Genomic DNA, 20,226 nt, shown 5'->3' on the forward strand with positions numbered 1-20,226 from the left:
TCAGTGCCCTACTTGGGCCACCCCAACAAAAAAAAAGTTTGGACACGCCACTGCTTTATGTATTTCTCCTACCTAAAATGTTTTGGGATGGTAAGGGGATACTTGGCTTAAAAAAAGAATTCACAGGGTATTCATTGATGATGAAAGAAGTTTGACAACCACTAATTTATATCCCAAAAAGTGAAATTTTTTATTTGGCTCCTCTTTGCCTTCCTGGCCCCTGATGATCCGCTGTTTTTCTGGGAGCAGAGACGGACAGAAAAACTGACCTGTGATCAGCCAAATACTCCTCCCACGCTTACAGCGCGATTGCGCATGCGCACCAGGAGCACTATGCTGTCATGGCCCCGTTCAGGGAGGTATTGTGCTGGTATGTTGTTGATTTTAATGCGTCTTTCTTTACCTATAGTCATTATTTTTGTAAGGAAGCAACACACTCGGTCGTCACATATATATCTGTACTTTTAGCAAACTGAAAAACACGATATTTATCTGTTTTGACGATGTATGTAGGTGTAAGTTAGCAAGGCTAATGTTAGCGGTGTGACAACACTGGCTGGTGTTTCGCTAACTAGTTGCAAACAAGTCCTTATAAATGACATGTTTGCTGTTGTTTAGCTGTCTAATACATAGCTGTGTGAGAAGTGTCAGTGGCAAGTTAATTGTCTTCATAGCAGGTGTGTTATTTCACAGGGAGAGAAGTATAAAGGCTCCATTCAGCAGGACACGGTTACTGATGGACAGTTGTTGAATTCAGGTAAGCTAACGGTGCTACACTGCATACGTGTGTCTATGAAAGGCTCTGCACCACTCACAAGATTACAGAGCTGAAATTCATGTCTTGAAATTATTAACTGTGTCTAAACAGCAGCCAGAATCCCAAACACACACTTAATTGTTTGTATATTAGTTAGCTGGCTGGCCCATTGCTCATTCTTGGTTTAACTGATGTTGTTTCTGCAGGATGAACGACATGAACCTGAGTCCTGTGGGCATGGACCAGCTCAGTGTGCCCTCAGTGAGTGCCAGCCACCTGGGTCTGCCCACCTCTCCCACACACAACCCCATTCCCACCCCAGGTACGGAAGACACTGCAAGCCAGGCGTGTTTGCATTTCACTTTTAATGCCTTTGGATTGGAAAAGGTTTTGTCTCATGCTCCAGCTTTTCTCTCTTTGCTGGAGTCAGTCTTGGTTTATCATCTGCTCCGTCTCTTGATTATGGTCCAGGCATGCCAGTGGCCATCCCCAGCCTGGGCCCTTCCCTGGGCTCCCTTCCCTCTGCCCTCTCGCTAATGCTCCCCATGGGTCCGCTGAGTGACAGAGGAGTCATGTGCGGCCTGCCAGAGAGGAACTACTCCCTGCCACCGCCTCCATACCCCCACCTGGAGAGCAGCTACTTCCGACACATTTTGCCAGGTGGGGTGCTGTTTGTGTGTGAGATGTATCTCGCTTTATTGGACATGCTCTTACTTGAAGACTAGTGTTCCACCTATTCCATTTTTAAAATGTTAATCAATTTCCATCTGTCTTTCCTGCTGTAGGTATCCTGTCCTATCTGGCAGACCGTCCACCACCTCAGTACATTCATCCCAGCAGCCTTAACATGGACGGGACCCTTTCTGTTGCCAGCAACAACCCCTCAGGTCTGGATCCCTACAGTGGCCCTGGTGGCCCACTGGAGCAGGGCCTGGTGCCCATGGACTCCAGACAAGTCAGCGGCCAGGGAGACCTCCACCAGACCGGTGCTCATGAGCTGGACTCGACAGGATTGGCCATGGAGTCACGTGTCAGCAGCCCCATGTCCCCTGACCGGATGGGAGAGGAGCTGGCCACTATGGATGGAGTCGGGGTGGTGGCGGTGTCTGACACCCAGCAGCAGCTCGGAGGGGGAAGGCAGCCTCAGCCGCATGAGGGATTGACCGGGGTGGACTCATCTGGTGGGGTGATGCCCCTCCACGGACCCCCTGTGCTGGAACTGCCGGTGGTGATGGAGCAAGATCACATGGGGGGCAGAGTGGGGAACGCAGGGGGAGGAGGAGCAGGAGGACTTGGGGAGCAGCTTCACACAAACGGGGAGCTGAACTCGGGCGTTGTCAGCGTGGTGCTCACTGGCTCCATGGCCAACCAGGGCCAGCTGGAGCCGGTGTCGCTCCATGGACACTCTGGGATGGGGCTGGATGCTGTGAATGTGTCCCCCATCACTGCAGAGGTGTCACTGGGGCCAGAAAACAACCTGGTGCTGGTTAACTCCACCTTGCAGCTGGAGGATTCTACCTCCAACAAGGAGAACATGGTCACTGCCTACACCATCTGTGAGTGTGTATTTATAATACTTAAAAATTGATTTGGGAATCGTGTTTTTTAGATCTGACAAAAGTAATGGAAATCATATACAGCTAAAGCTTTGGAAAATACTACTTATTTAAACAGCAAGTATTTGTAACAAACAGTCGTAGAACTGAAGTGAAATGATTTTGGTGTTCATCAAGCAAGCACTTGACACTGTTATCAGGCAGTGTCTATAAGTGTCTCTCACCTGAACCAGCCTTTGTGCTGTTGTTGTCTTCCAGGGTGTACACTGTGTGAGCGCTCATATACCTCAGACTGCCCAGAGCACGGCCCAGTCACCTTCATCCCAGACGCCCCTATTCAAAGCCGGGCTCGCCTCTCTCTGCCGCGTCCACTGTGCCTGCGCATCTCAGTGGCTGACGAACCGCTCGGTAAGAGAATATACTACCTTAATAAAGGGTTTTTGGTTTAAAGTGGCCCACTTGTGATTTAATTCCTAGATGGAATTTTATGTAGAACCAAAAGACATCTCTTCAGCAATCTGTGAATCTTATTCATTGACATTTATGAAACAGAGCAAGAGACGTTTAAAGGATCACAAAAGATTTTATGCACACAAACATGAGTATTGAGACACTTTCTGGGAGTCATAACAAAGTAAAATCACTGTCAAAATGTCCTTATATAAATAAAAGATTAAAAAGGATGTAGGGCTGGACTACATGGCAAAAAAAAATGATAACGATAATTTTTTTCGTATTGATAGATAGATATTTATCACAACATATCATTTGATGTTACTGCCAGTTTAAAGAGTGTCCTGATGTGGCATCTGTGTCTTAGTGGATGGAGCAGGCACCCCATGTTCAAAGGCTTTGTCCTTGCCACAGCGGCCATGCTCGATTCCAGCCTGCGGCCCTTTGCTGCACGTCATTCTCTCTCTCTCCTCCACTTTCACACTTAACTGTCCTTTCAAGTAAAGGCAAAAACACCCAAAAATAATCATAGAGTATCCTGATAATGACTAAAGCCTGAAGGAGCCAGAGGGTTCATTAGTTAAACTGTAGAATATTGTTTATTTACGATATTTAATAGAATAACATTGAACTGTGCAAACATGCCTTGGTTTAGATTATATTTTGTGATAAAATGATATATTGAATACCATCTGTAAACAATGTAACAATGTAAACATTTAACTTTGCAAACATGTTTCATTTGACTTGACAAAATAGTACAAGTTAGCTTGCTTTGTAACATATATAAAAAATGGTGTGTTCAGTGGGAAGGTAGCTTTTCAAGTGATGGAAAAGATTTGTTGTGTTTCTTTTCTTGGTTGTCACCGACCGACGGCATATTTTGCTTTGTCGCCTTTGAGATATCCAAACCACTTCCATGTAATTGACGTCGTGTTGCCTTTTTTTGTCATCATTTTCCTCATCTATGGAGGATAAGCTGACTTTCAGCACTTAAGCATAATAAGCTCTGTGGCTGTGTGAAACAAACTGGATGTGGGTTAAGAGGAGGCAGCAAGTTACATCACATTTTCTGCAAGTTTGCGTTCTGCTTGCTCAGCAGATATTTCATAAATTACTCATTACTGTCTCATTTTGTTGCACTTATGTATAATCAGGTGAGCATAGTTGTCTGACTCCAGTAAAATAAATCCCTAAAGTCTGTTTTATTCTCTGTGCTGTGGGTTCTGCTCTTTAGTAACGCTGTGTGGAGCTTAGCCCTGCCTTTCTGCAGACAGGCAGCAAATCAGAGCAGAGACAGAGAAGACTGACTGGCTGTTGTCATGTTTATTTCTGCTGTGTTATAGACTGTTAGATCCATACAAAGTAAATACATCCAAAGCTTATCATCGTTATCGACATGATTTTTATCCTGATCCCCTGTAGAGAGCTTTCTATCACCTAGCCCTAAGAGAAAGGTAGCACATACCACAAATGATTTGACAAAAAAAAACATTTGGTACACCATCAGTTCGATCACTGACACAGTGTTTCTCCTTTCAGGAGTTTTTGCACGGGACGTCATTCCCCCAAGGACCTGCTTTGGACCAATGGTGGGCCAGCATTGTAGCAATGTAGATCTCTCTGACTGGCCAGAAAAGGACACACCACAAATATGGAAGGTCAGTGAGTGGTTTGGTTGGATCTTGGGTTGTCACAGTCAATGCAAAAAGCATTCTAAGTACATGAACCCATCTGTCCACTTCAGATGTACCACAACAATGTGCTGGAATTCTACATCGTGACCACAGATGAGAACGAGTGCAACTGGATGATGTTTGTCCGCAAAGCGAGGTATGAGTTCAAGTTCTCCTCCAAAATGTCAGTGCTTGTGATCACCATTATTCAACATGCCGTAAACCAATTGTTAAACTATTCGTCTGTGCTGTTTATATATTTGTGTGTTTAGGACCCGTGAGGAGCAGAACTTGGTGGCGTACCCTGCCAATGGTAAACTGTTCTTCTGTACAACCACAGAGATCCACCCAGACCAGGAGCTGCTCTTCTACTATAGCAGAGACTACTGCAGGCTGATGGGTGAGATGACAGATGATTAAAAATAGTGTAGTTTTGATTTTAAAGAAGCTGCTCTAAAGCACAGCTGACACCTTTTTCGTCGCCACAGGTATTCCTCAGGTGCCCGAGGGTCAGATCTGCCAGTGTGGTAAAGAGTGCTCCTCCTTCTCTGAGCTCAAGTCTCATCTTAGCAGCCATAACAGTAACCACAGCCATAACCAACCTCCGCACAGCCACAGTCCATCGCAGCAGGACCACTCTCAGCAACAGCAACAACCACAGCAGCAGCAGCAACAGCAGCAGCAGCAGCAACAGCAAGAGCAACAACCACAGCAACAGCAACACACTCACCAGGAGGAGAAGCTGACCAATGGGACCTCGAGCTCCTCCTCTTCCCCGTGGCCCTGCCACGCCCACGCTGCAGGACAAACAAACAGTGATAATAACAGCAGCAGGGGCAGCAGTGATACGAACTCTAATAATGTTACCGTCAGAGCAAAAGGTCAGGGTCATGCACGGGAGAAGAAATTTAAGTGCAGCATGTGCTCCCGGGCGTTTATCACATCCACTAAGCTCAATGTGCACTTCATGGGGCATGTTGGGATGAAACCGCACAAGTGTGAATACTGCAGTAAGGCCTTCAGCGATCCCAGCAACCTCAGGATGCACCTCAAGATTCACACAGGTGGGTACAGGGATAACTGAAGTGTAACAGGTCTGATTTTTGGAAACCAAAAAGCCATGTATGAAAAGTCACAAATAAGATGTGTTGCAACAGAGTGAATGCACAAATTAAAAGCAATTAACATTCTTGAGTTGATGTATACCACTCTCATATCTGTCAAGTTAAACATGAAGCTACAGCTAGAAGGCATATTTTGTTACCGTTGGACGCAGCCAGGCTAGCTGTTTCCCCCTGTTTCCGGTCTTTGTGCTAAGCTAAGCTAAGCTAACCAGCTGCTGGCCTTAGCTTCATATCAAATGGACAGACATTAAAATGGTATCTGTCTCCTCAACTAATGCTCACCAAGGAGTGTGTTTCATGAGTGTCAAACTTTTGCTTTAAAACTTTTCCACTTCTGACTCTCTTTTTCTCCACTAACAGGTCAGAAGAACTACAGATGCACTGTTTGTGAGAAATCATTTACCCAGAAATCCCATGTGGCGTCGCATATGCTCATCCACACCGGTGCAGAGAAGCTCAAGTGTGACCTCTGTGACCGGGCCTTCATCAGGAAACACGACCTGAAACAACACATGTTCTCTCACACACAGTACGTGACTTATTTATTGCATTCTTTATAAAGCTGTAGAATTAAATGGTTATTTTATGAGTTGGACTTGGTAAAGCCAATGTGGAAGTGCCTCAAACCTGCATTCTTTCTAATGGCCAGTAGGGAGCGACTCCACCATTGTAAGTCTGATTGTATGCAAGTCTATGAGAAAATGTTTGTTTACCTCAGTAAACATTTTCCGAATGAGTTTATGGCAGGCCCCCAGGAAGTGTGCCGGGGTTTGAAGACAATTTTTGTGTTGGCCAAATCGTGGAATTACAATGTCGGGGTCCATCACGTGATGCCATGGGGCCTATAAAAACTTTTCCCATAGGCTTACAGTTTGAAAGAGACATTTGTAAATCAGTGGATATCAGTTGATAAGATAAGATTTCTAAAGTAGCAGAGTTGTAAAATTTAAATAATTTTATCCCAAAATTATTCAAGTCAAGTTAGCTGATGGCTAAACTCGAAGTAGCTGGCTTGGCCAGAGGAAGTCTCTAGTGCACCTGCTCTATGGGCCCAGTGAAGCAGAAGCAGTGCTATTTTTCAGCGTTATTTGCCACTGAGTTACTTTCATAGGAATAAACTGGTCTCGCCTCAAATGCTGTATCCAGTTCTGTTTATACGTCCATGGTTTATGGTCTCTATTGCTATTAAGTCTTCTTCAACATTCATTGTGTAGCAGATACATTTATACTTTACTTTCCAACAGTGCTGTGGTTAGGATGTGGTTAGGTTTAGGCACAAAAACTACTGGAAATGCAGCGATGTCTTGGTGAAAACAACTGCTTTTTGGGAGCACAATCCTGCCTTAAAACACAGCGATGTCTCTGTAAAAAGCAACTGCTTTGCATGGCACTTATCCTGGTGAAAACACAGAGATGTGTCAATAAAGTCACCCTCATTTGGTGGCTAAAAATCCACTGGAGGATGCAGCAATGACTCACTAAAACAAAACCGGTTGTGTTGTTGTGACATGCCATCCACCACCATCCCCTCCACCTCTCAATTACAAAGTCAGCTCATATACTTTACTTTAGAAATGTTGATATGATAGGTATAAAAGTCCAAATGTTATGTATCCATGGTTTGCAGAAACGTACAATTCCAACACTTTTTTTTCTTATGACTTGGCTGCCCATTTAGAGTGAAATAGAAGATAAAGCAGAGTATGTTTTAGGTTGTGGCTACCTTATGACTGAGAAGTCGCCACCACAGCTATCTCCTCAGGTTCTCAGTCAAATCCACCCCTCACTCCTCCAGAATTCCAACCCCTCTTCCATATATGATCACACAATAGTCCACAAACCAGTGGGTGACGTCACGGTGGCTACTTTCATTATTTTATACAGTCCGTGGTTGGCAGACAAAAGGATTGTGATTTATTTTGCACTGACATTTTTGCAAAACAGATCTTGATCTCTTGAGATTACCTGATGAATAAAGGTTAGATAATGCGTATACTGTTTCTAAACTCTCTCTTTTTCACCACAGTGAGCGCCGGATACAGTGCCCAAAGTGCAACAAACATTTCCTCAAGACCAACCACCTGAAGAAGCACATGAACTCTCACGAGGGCCGAAGAGACTTTGTCTGCGAGAAATGCCACAAAGCGTTCCTCACCAAATACCACCTCACCCGGCACCTCAAAATATGCAAAGGGCCCAAGATGGAAAGGGCGTCCCGCAAGGAGCAGGATGTGGACGAGGAAGAAGACGAAGAGGAGGAAGAGGAGGAGGATGGTAGGGGAAGAGGAGGAGAGAGACTCGCTGACTCAGGCAGCAATGAAGACTGTGGTTTAGACGTTGGAGGATATAACTCTGAAAAGTCCCTGTCGCCCCCTCATTGACAACACTGTGCCTCTTGAGATGTTTATTTATTTAAATACTGATGTTTACCTCTAGTTTTTGCCAAATATCAGTTACTTTGTTAAATATGAATTTGCAACATCTTGCCTAATTAGTGCATATTAATTGCCACATTTAACATTATCAGAATTTAACAGTCAGTATATGTTTAGTCTCACATGAGCATATCAGAGCTGCTAAAATAATCTTTGTCACATAATAAGCCAACCGATAAAGATCTGACGCTTCTCTCTCTTCATGTAACTCAGGCATGTGTCATGTTGGTTTATGGGATTCATATAAGCTATCTTTAACTCCTTGTTATTCCATATTCCATTTCTTTTTTTTGACTGACTCAGTAACATGGGATGAATGGCTGATATTCATTTGTAGTTGCACAATAATGTCATTAATTAAAATTTCTGATGCCATATTCTTGCATTTTAGCCCCGATAATGTGTAACTGCTAAAAGGCCTGTGCTTTTATTCTTTATTTATTAAAAGCAGGTTTTGCATTTGTATGTATATCTTTTTAATTTAACATTTCTGCGTGAATGGAAGTGAGCCTCTTGAGGACAGGAATCTGGGCATTAATGTGATATTCCTCATCGTGCAAGTGTTATTTACTGTTAAAATCTCCATCCTATCTGTTGCATTATGTTTTAATAAATGACATTTACAGCTGTTTTATGTTGACTGATATACATGATAGAGATGAAAGCATACATTTTCTTATGTCTGTATTGGTTTTGAACATTAATTAAACCATAATTTTTAACCATAATGATCACATGATGAAGTCCAACGCATGATCGCTTGGCGCAAAACCAAATAGGTAAAGTAGAGAGCAGAGGTGTGGACTGCAGTCATTAATTTGATGACTTACAATAAGACTTGAAAATCAAAAAAGACTTGCAGCTTGACTTGGACTTGAACGCCAGTCACTCATGACTTCACTTGGACTTAAGCCCTTTGACTTGAAAATATGATTCCTTCCCCCAAGCCAATTCTGGAAGAGAAACTACACTTTATTAAACAATTTTGTTTTAAGAAATAAATACAAGTTTAAAAAGCTTTCATGATTTTGGTAGATTAAAGATATTACTTGGTTGCTGAGATGGCACTAAATTTGTGGAAGAGCCAGAAGAGCGCAGTATGACTTGTTTAGTACTCGAAACTCAAAGTTAAGGACTTGGGACTTGCCTGTCTCCACGGGTCTCCACCTGGGACTTGAGTGCAAAGACTTGAGACTTGTGACTTTCTCAGCAGTAACTTGATCCCACCAGTGATGGAGAAACAGCGCCCCCACGTGGTCGCGTGAATACCTCACCAATATAATTTTTGACTGATAACAGACCATGACCAACAAATAAATAAATAATATAATATATAAATATAATTAAATCACTTGGTCCCACAAGTACTGCACTATTTGAGGGAAATATTTAAACTCGGGGGAAAAAAATAATAAAAATGAAATACTTTTTATGTAAACATGACCAATTTTATAACTGTCGATATTGTTATGAAAAACATCTCAAATAATAATAATGTCATTAACTGTTATTTTATTCCGTGACTATAGTCAGTGTAGCTTCATATTTAGCGGCTTTGCTCAAGGGACCGGAAGTACTTACTGTAACTTCCGGATAAAATACGAACTATGCAGCGGTGCAGTTGTCATTCACTTCAGCGTGGTATGAAATATCTAAAAGTTATTATCTACATTTTTTATTTGTATTTTTGTCGTATTGTTGGTATACAGTTGTGTATTACTGGTTGTTAGTTTTACACTGAAACCATACTTTTCCCGCAAATTCTGTATTGTTTATATTTAAGCTAGCTAACTAAAGGTAACCGTTTTGCTAGCAGGTCGGCTAACTGTGCTGTACCGTCAATTCTAACTGTTCAGTAGGCACACAACAGTGTTGTGTGAGGTCTAGCTAAAGGATACTGATTTGTTCTGTAATAAACACACGCTACGTGTTAGTCGTAACTTTTAAGATGTTTAAATCTTCTCTTGAATACAGCACACTGTGTACTCGTTTTGCCTCACAGTGTTTGTCTCTGCTGCTTCCTCCAGCCTGAACAGAGCAGATGAAACCATGCTGACCCCAGGAAAGGACGGGATGCCCAGTATGATAGACAGGGCGCTGAGGATGAGGAGGGAGGAACAGGCTCGTCAGGTGGTCCTGGCCTGGGCTGTGCTCAACGTGTCTCTAGCTGGGATGATTTACACTGAAATGTAAGCCACCCTGAGTTCAGTAATGTAGCACTAATTAACTGTTCCACCACTCCAATCTCACCTCTTTCAGTGCACAGTGAAATGATATATGTCTCTCTTTTACTTTTGTTAGGTCAGGGAAATTGCTGAGCCGATACTACAACATTACCTACTGGCCTATCTGGTACATTGGTAAGGTCCCTACTCTTTTATTTATTTAAAGGGATAGTTAAGAAGTGGGGTTGTATGGGGTACTTGTCCATAGTCAGGTGTCACACATGGTAAATGTCAGTTGGCACGCCCCCAGTTTGGAGAAGCAGGCTGGAGTCCGACACGGAAGCCAAGCAATGTACTGCTGTGGATGGGGTCAGCAACAAAACATATTTTAGCCATCTAGAAAATATCCCACATAAAAAAATCAGTAACACAGTGTACGCTATACTGAGAGTATTTCACTCTGTTACCTTTTCCGTCAGGCAGTTTGTTCCCAGGGTGGAGTGGTTAATGCCTTCAGTTCCCCATCTATGCTCTCGTTGAATCCATCAGTCTCCATTGAGAAAAACAGCAATTTTAGCTCGCTGAACACAGGAGCTCCTGGCCTACAGCTGTTTTGATCAGTTAGTCAGTTTGTGTTATTGGGTGACTTTGGTGAATCGGAACTAACCCTTTGAAACGTCAAAGTCACACAATAACACAAAGTTACTAACTGATTTAAGCAGCAGTAAACCAGCAGCTCCTGTGTTCAGCAATGTTAAATCACTGTTTTTCTCAATGCAGCCTGGCTTTGAATAGAGCGATATAATTGCTTCATTTTCCTGTTGAAAATCACTGTTTGACAGTAAGGTAAAGCAGTGAGAGCATAGATTGTACACTTAAACTGATAATGATTTTTTTAGGTGGCTAAAATATGTTTTGTTGTTGACTCCACCACAGCAGTACAGTGTTTAGTCTCCATGTTTGACTCCAGTCTGCTTCTCCAAACTCTGGGTATGCTGACTGACATTTACTGTTTGTTACATGCTGTCTTTGGGTAAGTGCACCATACAACCCCACTTCAGAAAATCTGAACTATCCCTTTAAGGATGTCTACTGGAGTTGAAAAGCCATAACGTTTTTTAAATTAAATGATATTATAACTTAAAGGCTGAAATTTAATTTGACACTAACAGACACCAAGTGTTTATAAGTACGTCCTTCTCTTCTGTCCTTGTTTACAGAACTGGTGCTAGCCTCTCTATTTAGCCTCAATGCTCTTTTTGACTTCTGGAAATATTTCAAGTACACGATGGCTCCCGCCACCATTGCTGTATCCCCTGACCAGCACCGCCTCCTGGGTCTGAGAAACACAAGTGAGGCTCTATTTTATCCCTGCAGAATTTGTATTTGTCACTTATTTTTTTTACTCATTGTAAGATATGTGTACACTCAGGTCCTTGGTTTTCAGTATGGTTCTTTTTAAGTATGCGGGTTGTTGTCTGTCACCTTGCAGGTATTCAGGCCTCTCCGCCTCAAAAGCCAGAAAAAAAGGAGACCCCAGCTCCAGCCCAGTCGTCTCCGCTGCAGGGCCAAAGCGTGCTGAGCTTTAGCCCCTCACGGCCGGCCACAACCAGCCCCAAGTTCTCCCCCAGCTGTGTGCCCGGGTACAGCCCTCCTCTCAGCAACCCATCCACCCCAAGCAGTGCTGGAGGTCCTTTTTCCCCCTCAGTGGCCTTTGGAAAGGTACATCCAACACATCAGTGTAATCTGGCCTAGCCTGGAGTTGTGTGGTGGGTCAGTGTAATAAACGAATTTCCTCAGAAGTTATTCTTTACATTGAAAGCATTCTGTTCTTCCTTTCTTAGGTGTTGAACTACAGTCCCTCCCCTGGCTCCTCTCCCTACCCCAGTAGCATTGGACCAGCAGAAGGCTCCAGCTTGAGAGCTCGATATCGCACGTCCCCCTCAGTGTTTAACTCCCCTGGAAGCAAGGAGGACTACATGGAGGATCTGAAAAGCCTGGAGAGGTTCCTCCGCACAGAGGAGGAGAGGAGTCACCGCAGCCAGCTAGGTATAGTATAGCAGTGTTGTAAGAACTCTGAGTCAATGGGGACAAACACGTAGATGTATGTCATCGTAGAATGATGTCATAATGAACTGATGCTCACTGTAGGGAGTCCAGAGTCTGTGTCTCCGAGCCACAGCCCAACATTTTGGAACTACAACCGCTCAGTTGGAGATTACGCACAGAGCCTAAGGAAGTTCCTGTACCAGCCAGCCTGCCGCTCTCAGGCCCCGTCTGCCCACAAGGATGAGACGGACTTGGGCTCCAAACAGGCTGCAGAGGAGGTTAGTAAATAAACATCGTTTTTGTGCCCTCATAAAACAACGTTTTTCACAGTGAGACATGTTTGGAATGCACAATAGTATCGGCACATCGTTGTCAGATAAAGGCTTTAAAATGAAATATCAGCATCTGTATCCCTAGGCCATCTGTGTCTGTTGGTGTCAAGGGATGAATGCATGATTGTCATGAACGCATATCTGTTTCCCTTCCTGTTATGTAGGTGTGGGCCAGAATCACAGCCAGTCGCCCTGTTGTGGACCGCATTGACAGCTGGACGGCCAAACTTAGAAATGTAAGTGTTCAAACACATTCACAGAAATATGCACTAAAAACACAAGTTAAAAAGTTTGAAATGAATTCCATGCATTAGTTTTGTCACAAACCTTCCATCTAAATGTGATTTCAGGAAGTAAACAAATCTCTTTGTGTTTATGTCAGTGGATCAGTGACACCATCTTGGTCCCCCTGGTGAAGGAAACAGACTCTGTCAACAGCCAGCTCAGGAGGATGGGCTGCCCTGAGCTCCAGATAGGAGGTAAAACATCCGCAGAGAATATGAATCGTGACAAATGTGCTTTGTCCTCACACTGCTGTTGGGTTTCATAAAAGGGGCCAGTCATACAGGACCAAAGAATATAAACTTTTGTCTAAGAAATATTATATTTTTGTAAGTATCATTATGTAAATGTCAGAGAATGAAAATGTTACAGGTCATTCATGCAACTACAGTGAAAACTAAACCTTTTAGAAACTTGAGTTGTATATGTTTTATTAGACAAAAACGTGATGAAATAAATAAATAACACTTTGATATCTAAATCAACGTGCAAAGTTAAGTTAAAGGATTTTTTTTCTTGATTGATTCTGTCAGAAATGAAAATTAATACAGTACAGGCCAAAAGTTTGGACACACTTTCTCATTCAATGCGTTTTCTTTATTTTCATGACTATTTACATTGTAGATTCTCACTGAAGGCATCAAAACTATGAATGAACACATGTGGAGTTATGTACTTAACAAAAAAAGGTGAAATAACTGAAAACATGTTTTATATTCCAGTTTCTTCAAAATAGCCACCCTTTGCTCTGATTACTGCTTTGCACACTCTTGGCATTCTCTCCATGAGCTTCAAGAGGTAGTCACCTGAAATGGTTTCCACTTCACAGGTGTGCCTTATCAGGGTTAATTAGTGGAATTTCTTGCTTTATCAATGGGGTTGGGACCATCAGTTGTGTTGTGCAGAAGTCAGGTTAATACACAGCCGACAGCCCTATTGGACAACTGTTAAAATTCATATTATGGCAAAAACCAATCAGCTAACTAAAGAAAAACGAGTGGCCATCATTACTTTAAGAAATGAAGGTCAGTCAGTCCGGAAAATTGCAAAAACTTTAAATGTGTCCCCAAGTGGAGTCGCAAAAACCATCAAGCGCTACAACGAAACTGGCACACATGAGGACCGACCCAGGAAAGGAAGACCAAGAGTCACCTCTGCTTCTGAGGATAAGTTCATCCGAGTCACCAGCCTCAGAAATCGCAAGTTAACAGCAGCTCAGATCAGAGACCAGATGAATGCCACACAGAGTTCTAGCAGCAGACCCATCTCTAGAACAACTGTTAAGAGGAGACTGCGCGAATCAGGCCTTCATGGTCAAATAGCTGCTAGGAAACCACTGCTAAGGAGAGGCAACAAGCAGAAGAGATTTGTTTGGGCCAAGAAACACAAGGAATGGACATTAGACCAGTGGAAATCTGTGCTTTGGTCTGATGAGTCCAAATTTGAGATCTTTGGTTCCAACCGCCGTGTCTTTGTGAGACGCAGAAAAGGTGAATGGATGGATTCCACATGCCTGGTTCCCACTGTGAAGCATGGAGGAGGGGGTGTGATGGTGTGGGGGTGTTTTGCTGGTGACACTGTTGGGGATTTATTCAAAATTGAAGGCACACTGAACCAGCATGGCTACCACAGCATCCTGCAGCGACATGCCATCCCATCCGGTTTGCGTTTAGTTGGACGATCATTTATTTTTCAACAGGACAATGACCCCAAACACACCTCCAGGCTGTGTAAGGGCTATTTGACCAAGAAGGAGAGTGATGGAGTGCTGCGGCAGATGACCTGGCCTCCACAGTCACTGGACCTGAACCCAATCAAGATGGTTTGGGGTGAGCTGGACCGCAGAGTGAAGGCAAAGGGGCCAACAAGTGCTAAACACCTCTGGGAACTCCTTCAAGACTGTTGGAAAACCATTTCAGGTGACTACCTCTTGAAGCTCATCGAGAGAATGCCAAGAGTGTGCAAAGCAGTAATCAGAGCAAAGGGTGGCTATTTTGAAGAAACTAGAATATAAAACATGTTTTCAGTTATTTCACCTTTTTTTGTTAAGTACATAACTCCACATGTGTTCATTCATAGTTTTGATGCCTTCAGTGAGAATCTACAATGTAAATAGTCATGAAAATAAAGAAAACACATTGAATGAGAAGGTGTGTCCAAACTTTTGGCCTGTACTGTATATATACCAGACAAGAAAGCAACATGTTTAGGGAAGGGAATACCACACATTTCAAGTTGAATGAAAAAAAAGGTAATCTTAAAAATATGGACATTACAGTAGTTGTACTGTGATTTCAGTGTATTCTTCTTGTGGTTTCTCTCACTAGTCTCACTAGTTTTCACTCTTTCCTCCACCAGAGGCCAGTATAAGCAGCCTGAAACAGGCAGCAGTGATGAAAGCCTCGTCCATCCCCACGATGAACTCTATCGTTCAGTATCTGGACATCACTCCAAACCAGGAGTATCTAGTGGATCGCGTAAAGGGTAGGTTCAACAATACAACTCATCAAAAGTAATGTGATGCTGTGTGTGTAAATATATTTCATAGAGGTATGAGTTATAGTGGAGCACATTTTTAATTTCTTAAATGTGTTTTTTTTTTTTTTTTTTTGTATTCTGCCCTGTCAGAGCTGGCCCACAGCGGCTGCATGAGCTCCTTTCGCTGGAATGGTGGCGGTGATCTGAAGAACAGGAAGTGGGACACAGACCTCCCCACTGACTGTGCTGTGAGTCTACACAGTGACACATGCACACTGAGCTACTGGTGCAACTAAATATATTCTTGATTGTCATCAAATCATGGGGCACCAGTATCTCAGTCCATAGAGACTTGGGTTGGGAACTGGAGGGTCACTGGTTCAAGTCTTTGTCCGGACCAAATATGGAGTGTGGGCTGGTAGCTGGAGAGGTGCCAGTTTGCCTCCTGGGCACTGCCCTCAGCAAGGCACTGAACCCCCAACTGCTGGGGCTGTCTGTCCGTTGGCAGCCCCCTCACTTTAACATCTCTCCACTTAATGCATGTATAGGTTCTGTGTGTGTGTGTATATGACAGCAGAGTGGGAAAAAAAGTAATTTCCCCTCAGGGATTAATAAATATCTCCTTCCTAAAAATCCACATCACATGACTCCAGAGGGTTCGAAACTTAACGTCAGACATTGAAAGACATCAAATATCATGTCTTTAAATGTCTGTTTTTTGTCTGACATTCAGTTTCGAACCCTGAAGATATTTAGTTCGTAGTTACGTATGTAAAGGGAGTATGACTGAGCCTTGAGGTTATTATATCTGAAGTGTTTGGTGGAAACGCGGCTTAAAAAAGACAAAAAATAATGGAGTGGATCTGGTGGAGAATTATCTCTCTAGTAACTTAACTAGACTCACTAACTCACTCCATTCATTTGGCTCTTTGATTTGTATTTTCATGGAGCTTTGTACCGAATGCACAGAAAGAAACTTTATAAAGAAAAATATTTTATTGTTGCAGCTGTGTTTTATTCTTGTCACCGAATGGTTTCTTAGTTTTCTTATCTACAATCATCTATACGTGAGACAGAGCCTCATTCAATATTAGTAAGAGAGCAGGCTCCTCAGGTTGGGACTATATAGGATGACAGCTTGTTCCACTTCTCAAATACATGCAAGTGTGTCAGTTTACAGAAGACCTAACAATTATGTGAAATTCGACATGGCGTTCTTGAGTCTTCTGACTGCAGGATCTGTGCTGCAGACACAAAACAGTAACAGTCTTCGTGGCTCTCCTCATCAGTGTGGGATCACCGGCCACATCCCTCTGCTTAATACTGTGTCTGTCCCTCTAGATCCTCATGCATATGTTTTGTACATACTTGGACTCCAGACTGCCCCCTCACCCAAAGTACCCAGATGGGAAGACTTTCACTTCGCAGCACTTCAGCCACACCCCAGACAAACCTGGTACGTAGACACACAGGCACACACGCATAGGTCAAACAGGAAGGAAAAAAATAAAAGGCTTGTGATTTCACACAGCATTTACTTTCTGTCTTGCTCATGCTGTTTCTGTCCATGTGTCCCTTTTTGTGTTAAATCTCGATAGATGTTACCAAGGAGAGCCTCTTCTGCATCCACCAAAGCAGCACCACTCCCCCTCACTACCAGCTCATCTACCAGGGACACATCTACAGTCTGCCCAAGGTGACAGCAAAACAGTGCTCTCACACGATTTTTCAAAAATAATTTCTCTATTTTTCAGGCTCTTACAAAACAGCGTGCGCTCTTATTTTGGTCTCATCGGCTTAAACTCAAATCCAAAGAGAGGTCCATTTTCTGATTTTGTAGCCTGTAAAGTTGTGCTATTTATAGGTCTCTCTAAAGTGGCACTTAAAATCAAAATAAGATCAAATCCTCTTTATTGACGCTGTTAAGGACTGCACTTGCCAAATGCTTGTAGAACGCAGAAAAACATGCAAAGGCTGTAAGTAACAGGGAAAAATAAGACTTAATATTCCACATACATCTGCATATTATTGTGCCGGACAGATTTTTCAACAGAACGCACAAAACATTTGACAAATAAATGATTTTCAGCATTGTATAAGATTGCCAATAGTTGTTTTCTTACAGGGTCTTGTGGTTGAGATCCACAGGTAAAATTTAATGATACTTGGGCAAAGATAAAACTGAATGATAGCTATTTTTTAACCTTAGCATCTTAATGTTAGCTCATAAGCCCAGTGCTCACCCCATCCTCTGATTTTTCCTCTTAGTGAAGAGTTTAAATAAGGCTATGTCACGGTACAGGGCTTAGTACAAGAGTGGGCAGCTGTGGCTCAGAGGTAGAGCGGGTCGTCCACCAATTGGAAGATCAGCGGTTTGATCTGCATGTCGAGGTATCCTTGAGCAAGATACTGAACCCCAAATTGCTCCCGATGGCTGTTCCATCTGTGAGTTAGTGTGTTAAAAACTGAGTAGCAATTGCCATGTTGTATGGTAGCCTTGGCCACCACTGTATGAATGTGTGTGTGAATGTGACTCATAGTGTAAAAAGCGCTTTGAGTGGTTGGATGACTAGAAAGGCAGTATACAAGTGCAGGTCCATTTACCGATTTTGTCCCCCAGATCCAATCTTTCAGCCTAGACTGTTCACATTCATGTTTGAAGTGACCTATATCTGACATCAGTGTGGATGGATCTCTGCCCTGAAATGCCTCACGTGCAACCAATAATGTCCAACACATGCACGGGGGAACAACATGAAACACAGTCACATATGCGAGACACAGGCATTTGGGGAAAAAAAATGAGTGACATAGTGTTGTAAGCGTTTATCCTGTGAATGATTCGCTGCAGAGATTGGGTGACGATACATCATATGTTGCCGATGAAGATGAGAACGCAAACGCTATAGCTAGAGCTCTATCAGCAGCTATTGCCAGTAGTTCTGTGGGTCGAGAGGCGTGAGTGTGAGAGGAGTCAGGAGTAATGGGGCTGCAGTGTTGAGGGTTTCACCAACCAACAGCAGTGAAGTTTGATGTAGAAAAACCATTGTTTAGGAAACCATTGTTTAGGAAAAACACACATGAATTCCAGTATGATCCTGCTAACAGAAGCTCCATAGCCAGTGATGGGATATGTATTGAATTTAGGACCACATATGAAAGTGGCCCAGTTCTGTGTCACACTACTCTGTAGAAATCATTTCTGTTTTACATGAGAGCAAAAAAATTGGATTTGGGCCACACTTGCTTGTAATGTGAAAAGAGAATCTTACCTTACAACTGCATTTGGTCTTTGTAATAGACATCTCACTCAGACAGTTCATGATGTCTTCCTCTGCAGTTCCGCTCTGATTGCAACAACATGAACCCATCTTTATGTCTATTACAGGGCAGGAACAACCTGTTCCACACAATACTCATGTTCCTCTATGTCATTAAGACAAAGGAGTCGGGGATGCTGGGGTGAGTACTTCCACCTCTGCTACTAAAATCCTGTAAAACCCTGGCTAGCTCATGTAGTATATGCCATTACAGTGTATAATGAAATATTGATTCATTTACAACAGAAAGGTCATACAGCAGAGCGCAGATTGCATTTTGATTTAAAATGATCACTTTGACCTTGCCTGTAGGATAATTAAATCGCTTTTCATGCTTTCTCCAGGAGAGTAAATCTCGGCCTCTCCGGCGTGAACATCCTGTGGATCTTCGAAAACTGATGTGTCATCATTTACAAGAAACAAACAGCTGCAAGTGGATTTTTATTCCCACGATGCTGTGTGGCTACACTGGCTGGAGTACCGCCTCAACACAAGGACCGCTCTGGAGAAGCAGTACTTAACTTTAAAAGACAATAAATGCATATTTTTGGAGATTTTCTCAATTTACGTGCACAAACTGGTAACACTCTGTATTGTCATTTTAAGGACACATTTCTGTTGCACCACAGTGTGTTTATGATGCACTGCAGAGCTGAGTTTTTAACATTGTTTGGTTTTCTGATTTTGTATTTTGAGAATGTACCAGCATGGCAGCCTTGTAAATAATATACCTCAGATTTCTCTGGTTAATTGTAAAGGGCTCGGACCCATTTAGCATGAATGTAAATACAGTATGTGTGTGTTCTTGACTTTTGTTTCTTCTGCTTCAATGGCCTGTTGCAACTGGTATGTTTTGTTTTCCAATAGTTGAATGATTGCTGTAGTAGGGATGGTCTTGACATGCTTGAAGTCACCTTCAGAAACTGGACTTGAAGAAAACAAAAGTATTCTGTAGGAGTGAAGCTTCCCATAGTACTTGGCTGCGATGCAACACATAATGTACAGTGTTGATTCTTTTTGATATGCGACAGATAAAATGAAAAGCCTTTGAATCACCAAAGTCTTTTTTTTTTTGGAATATAACATCTTTTACAAAAGTCATTTGTCACATTTCAAACCTTCCGTGTTTTTTTCAATTATGCCATTTTACATTTGTCACAAGAGACGTGAAAATAAAATTGAGATATTAAAAAGAAACAGTTGAAGCATCTTATTTTATTTTTTTTTATAGTTTTGACTATCATGGGCATCCACTTGGTGGCAATGTAGATCGTTTTATAAGATGTGACCTTATGCCTGGTCCCATTTTCTCATATGACATACTGCATATCCACCGCACAGAGCACTGTAATGTGATGCAGTGTCTTCTGCAGCAACGTCCAGTGAATGTCTTGAGACTGGTGAATAATACTGACTGACAATTTATACGAATTATTCAAATAAATCTGTGTCAACATTGGTTGAGGACACACTGGGAAATTCCTTTATACTGTACAAGTGATTAAGTGTATCCTAGTGCTATGAGTTCACGTGTTAAACTAAGGATTTAGGACAAAATTAAGAAGATGCTGCATTTAAGAAAACCATGTAGACATTTTA

The 20,226-nt window shown here is 42.6% G+C and overlaps 2 protein-coding genes across 2 annotated transcripts; both read left to right on the top strand.

Moving 5' to 3' along the window:
* Positions 1–314: 314 nt before the first annotated feature.
* prdm4 (PR domain containing 4) lies at positions 315–8,634 on the top strand. The gene is made up of 12 exons (XM_033614244.2): positions 315–370; positions 694–757; positions 964–1,079; positions 1,229–1,417; positions 1,543–2,313; positions 2,572–2,721; positions 4,309–4,427; positions 4,514–4,599; positions 4,715–4,842; positions 4,931–5,506; positions 5,927–6,095; positions 7,593–8,634. Exons 3-12 carry the CDS (start codon positions 965–967, stop codon positions 7,945–7,947), a joined length of 2,658 nt encoding a protein of 885 aa, XP_033470135.2. The 5' UTR covers positions 315–370; positions 694–757; position 964; the 3' UTR covers positions 7,948–8,634.
* A 939-nt stretch (positions 8,635–9,573) lies between these two features.
* tmem209 (transmembrane protein 209) lies at positions 9,574–19,824 on the top strand. Its single transcript, XM_033614255.2, has 15 exons — positions 9,574–9,642; positions 10,029–10,190; positions 10,303–10,361; positions 11,387–11,518; positions 11,659–11,888; positions 12,011–12,215; positions 12,318–12,493; positions 12,712–12,783; positions 12,930–13,026; positions 15,188–15,313; positions 15,458–15,555; positions 16,649–16,763; positions 16,906–17,003; positions 18,696–18,769; positions 18,972–19,824. Exons 2-15 carry the CDS (start codon positions 10,051–10,053, stop codon positions 19,024–19,026), a joined length of 1,677 nt encoding a protein of 558 aa, XP_033470146.1. The 5' UTR covers positions 9,574–9,642; positions 10,029–10,050; the 3' UTR covers positions 19,027–19,824.
* Positions 19,825–20,226: the final 402 nt, after the last annotated feature.

This window comes from Epinephelus lanceolatus, chromosome 23 (assembly GCF_041903045.1).
Source record: "Epinephelus lanceolatus isolate andai-2023 chromosome 23, ASM4190304v1, whole genome shotgun sequence".
Taxonomy (NCBI): Eukaryota; Metazoa; Chordata; class Actinopteri; order Perciformes; family Serranidae; genus Epinephelus; species Epinephelus lanceolatus.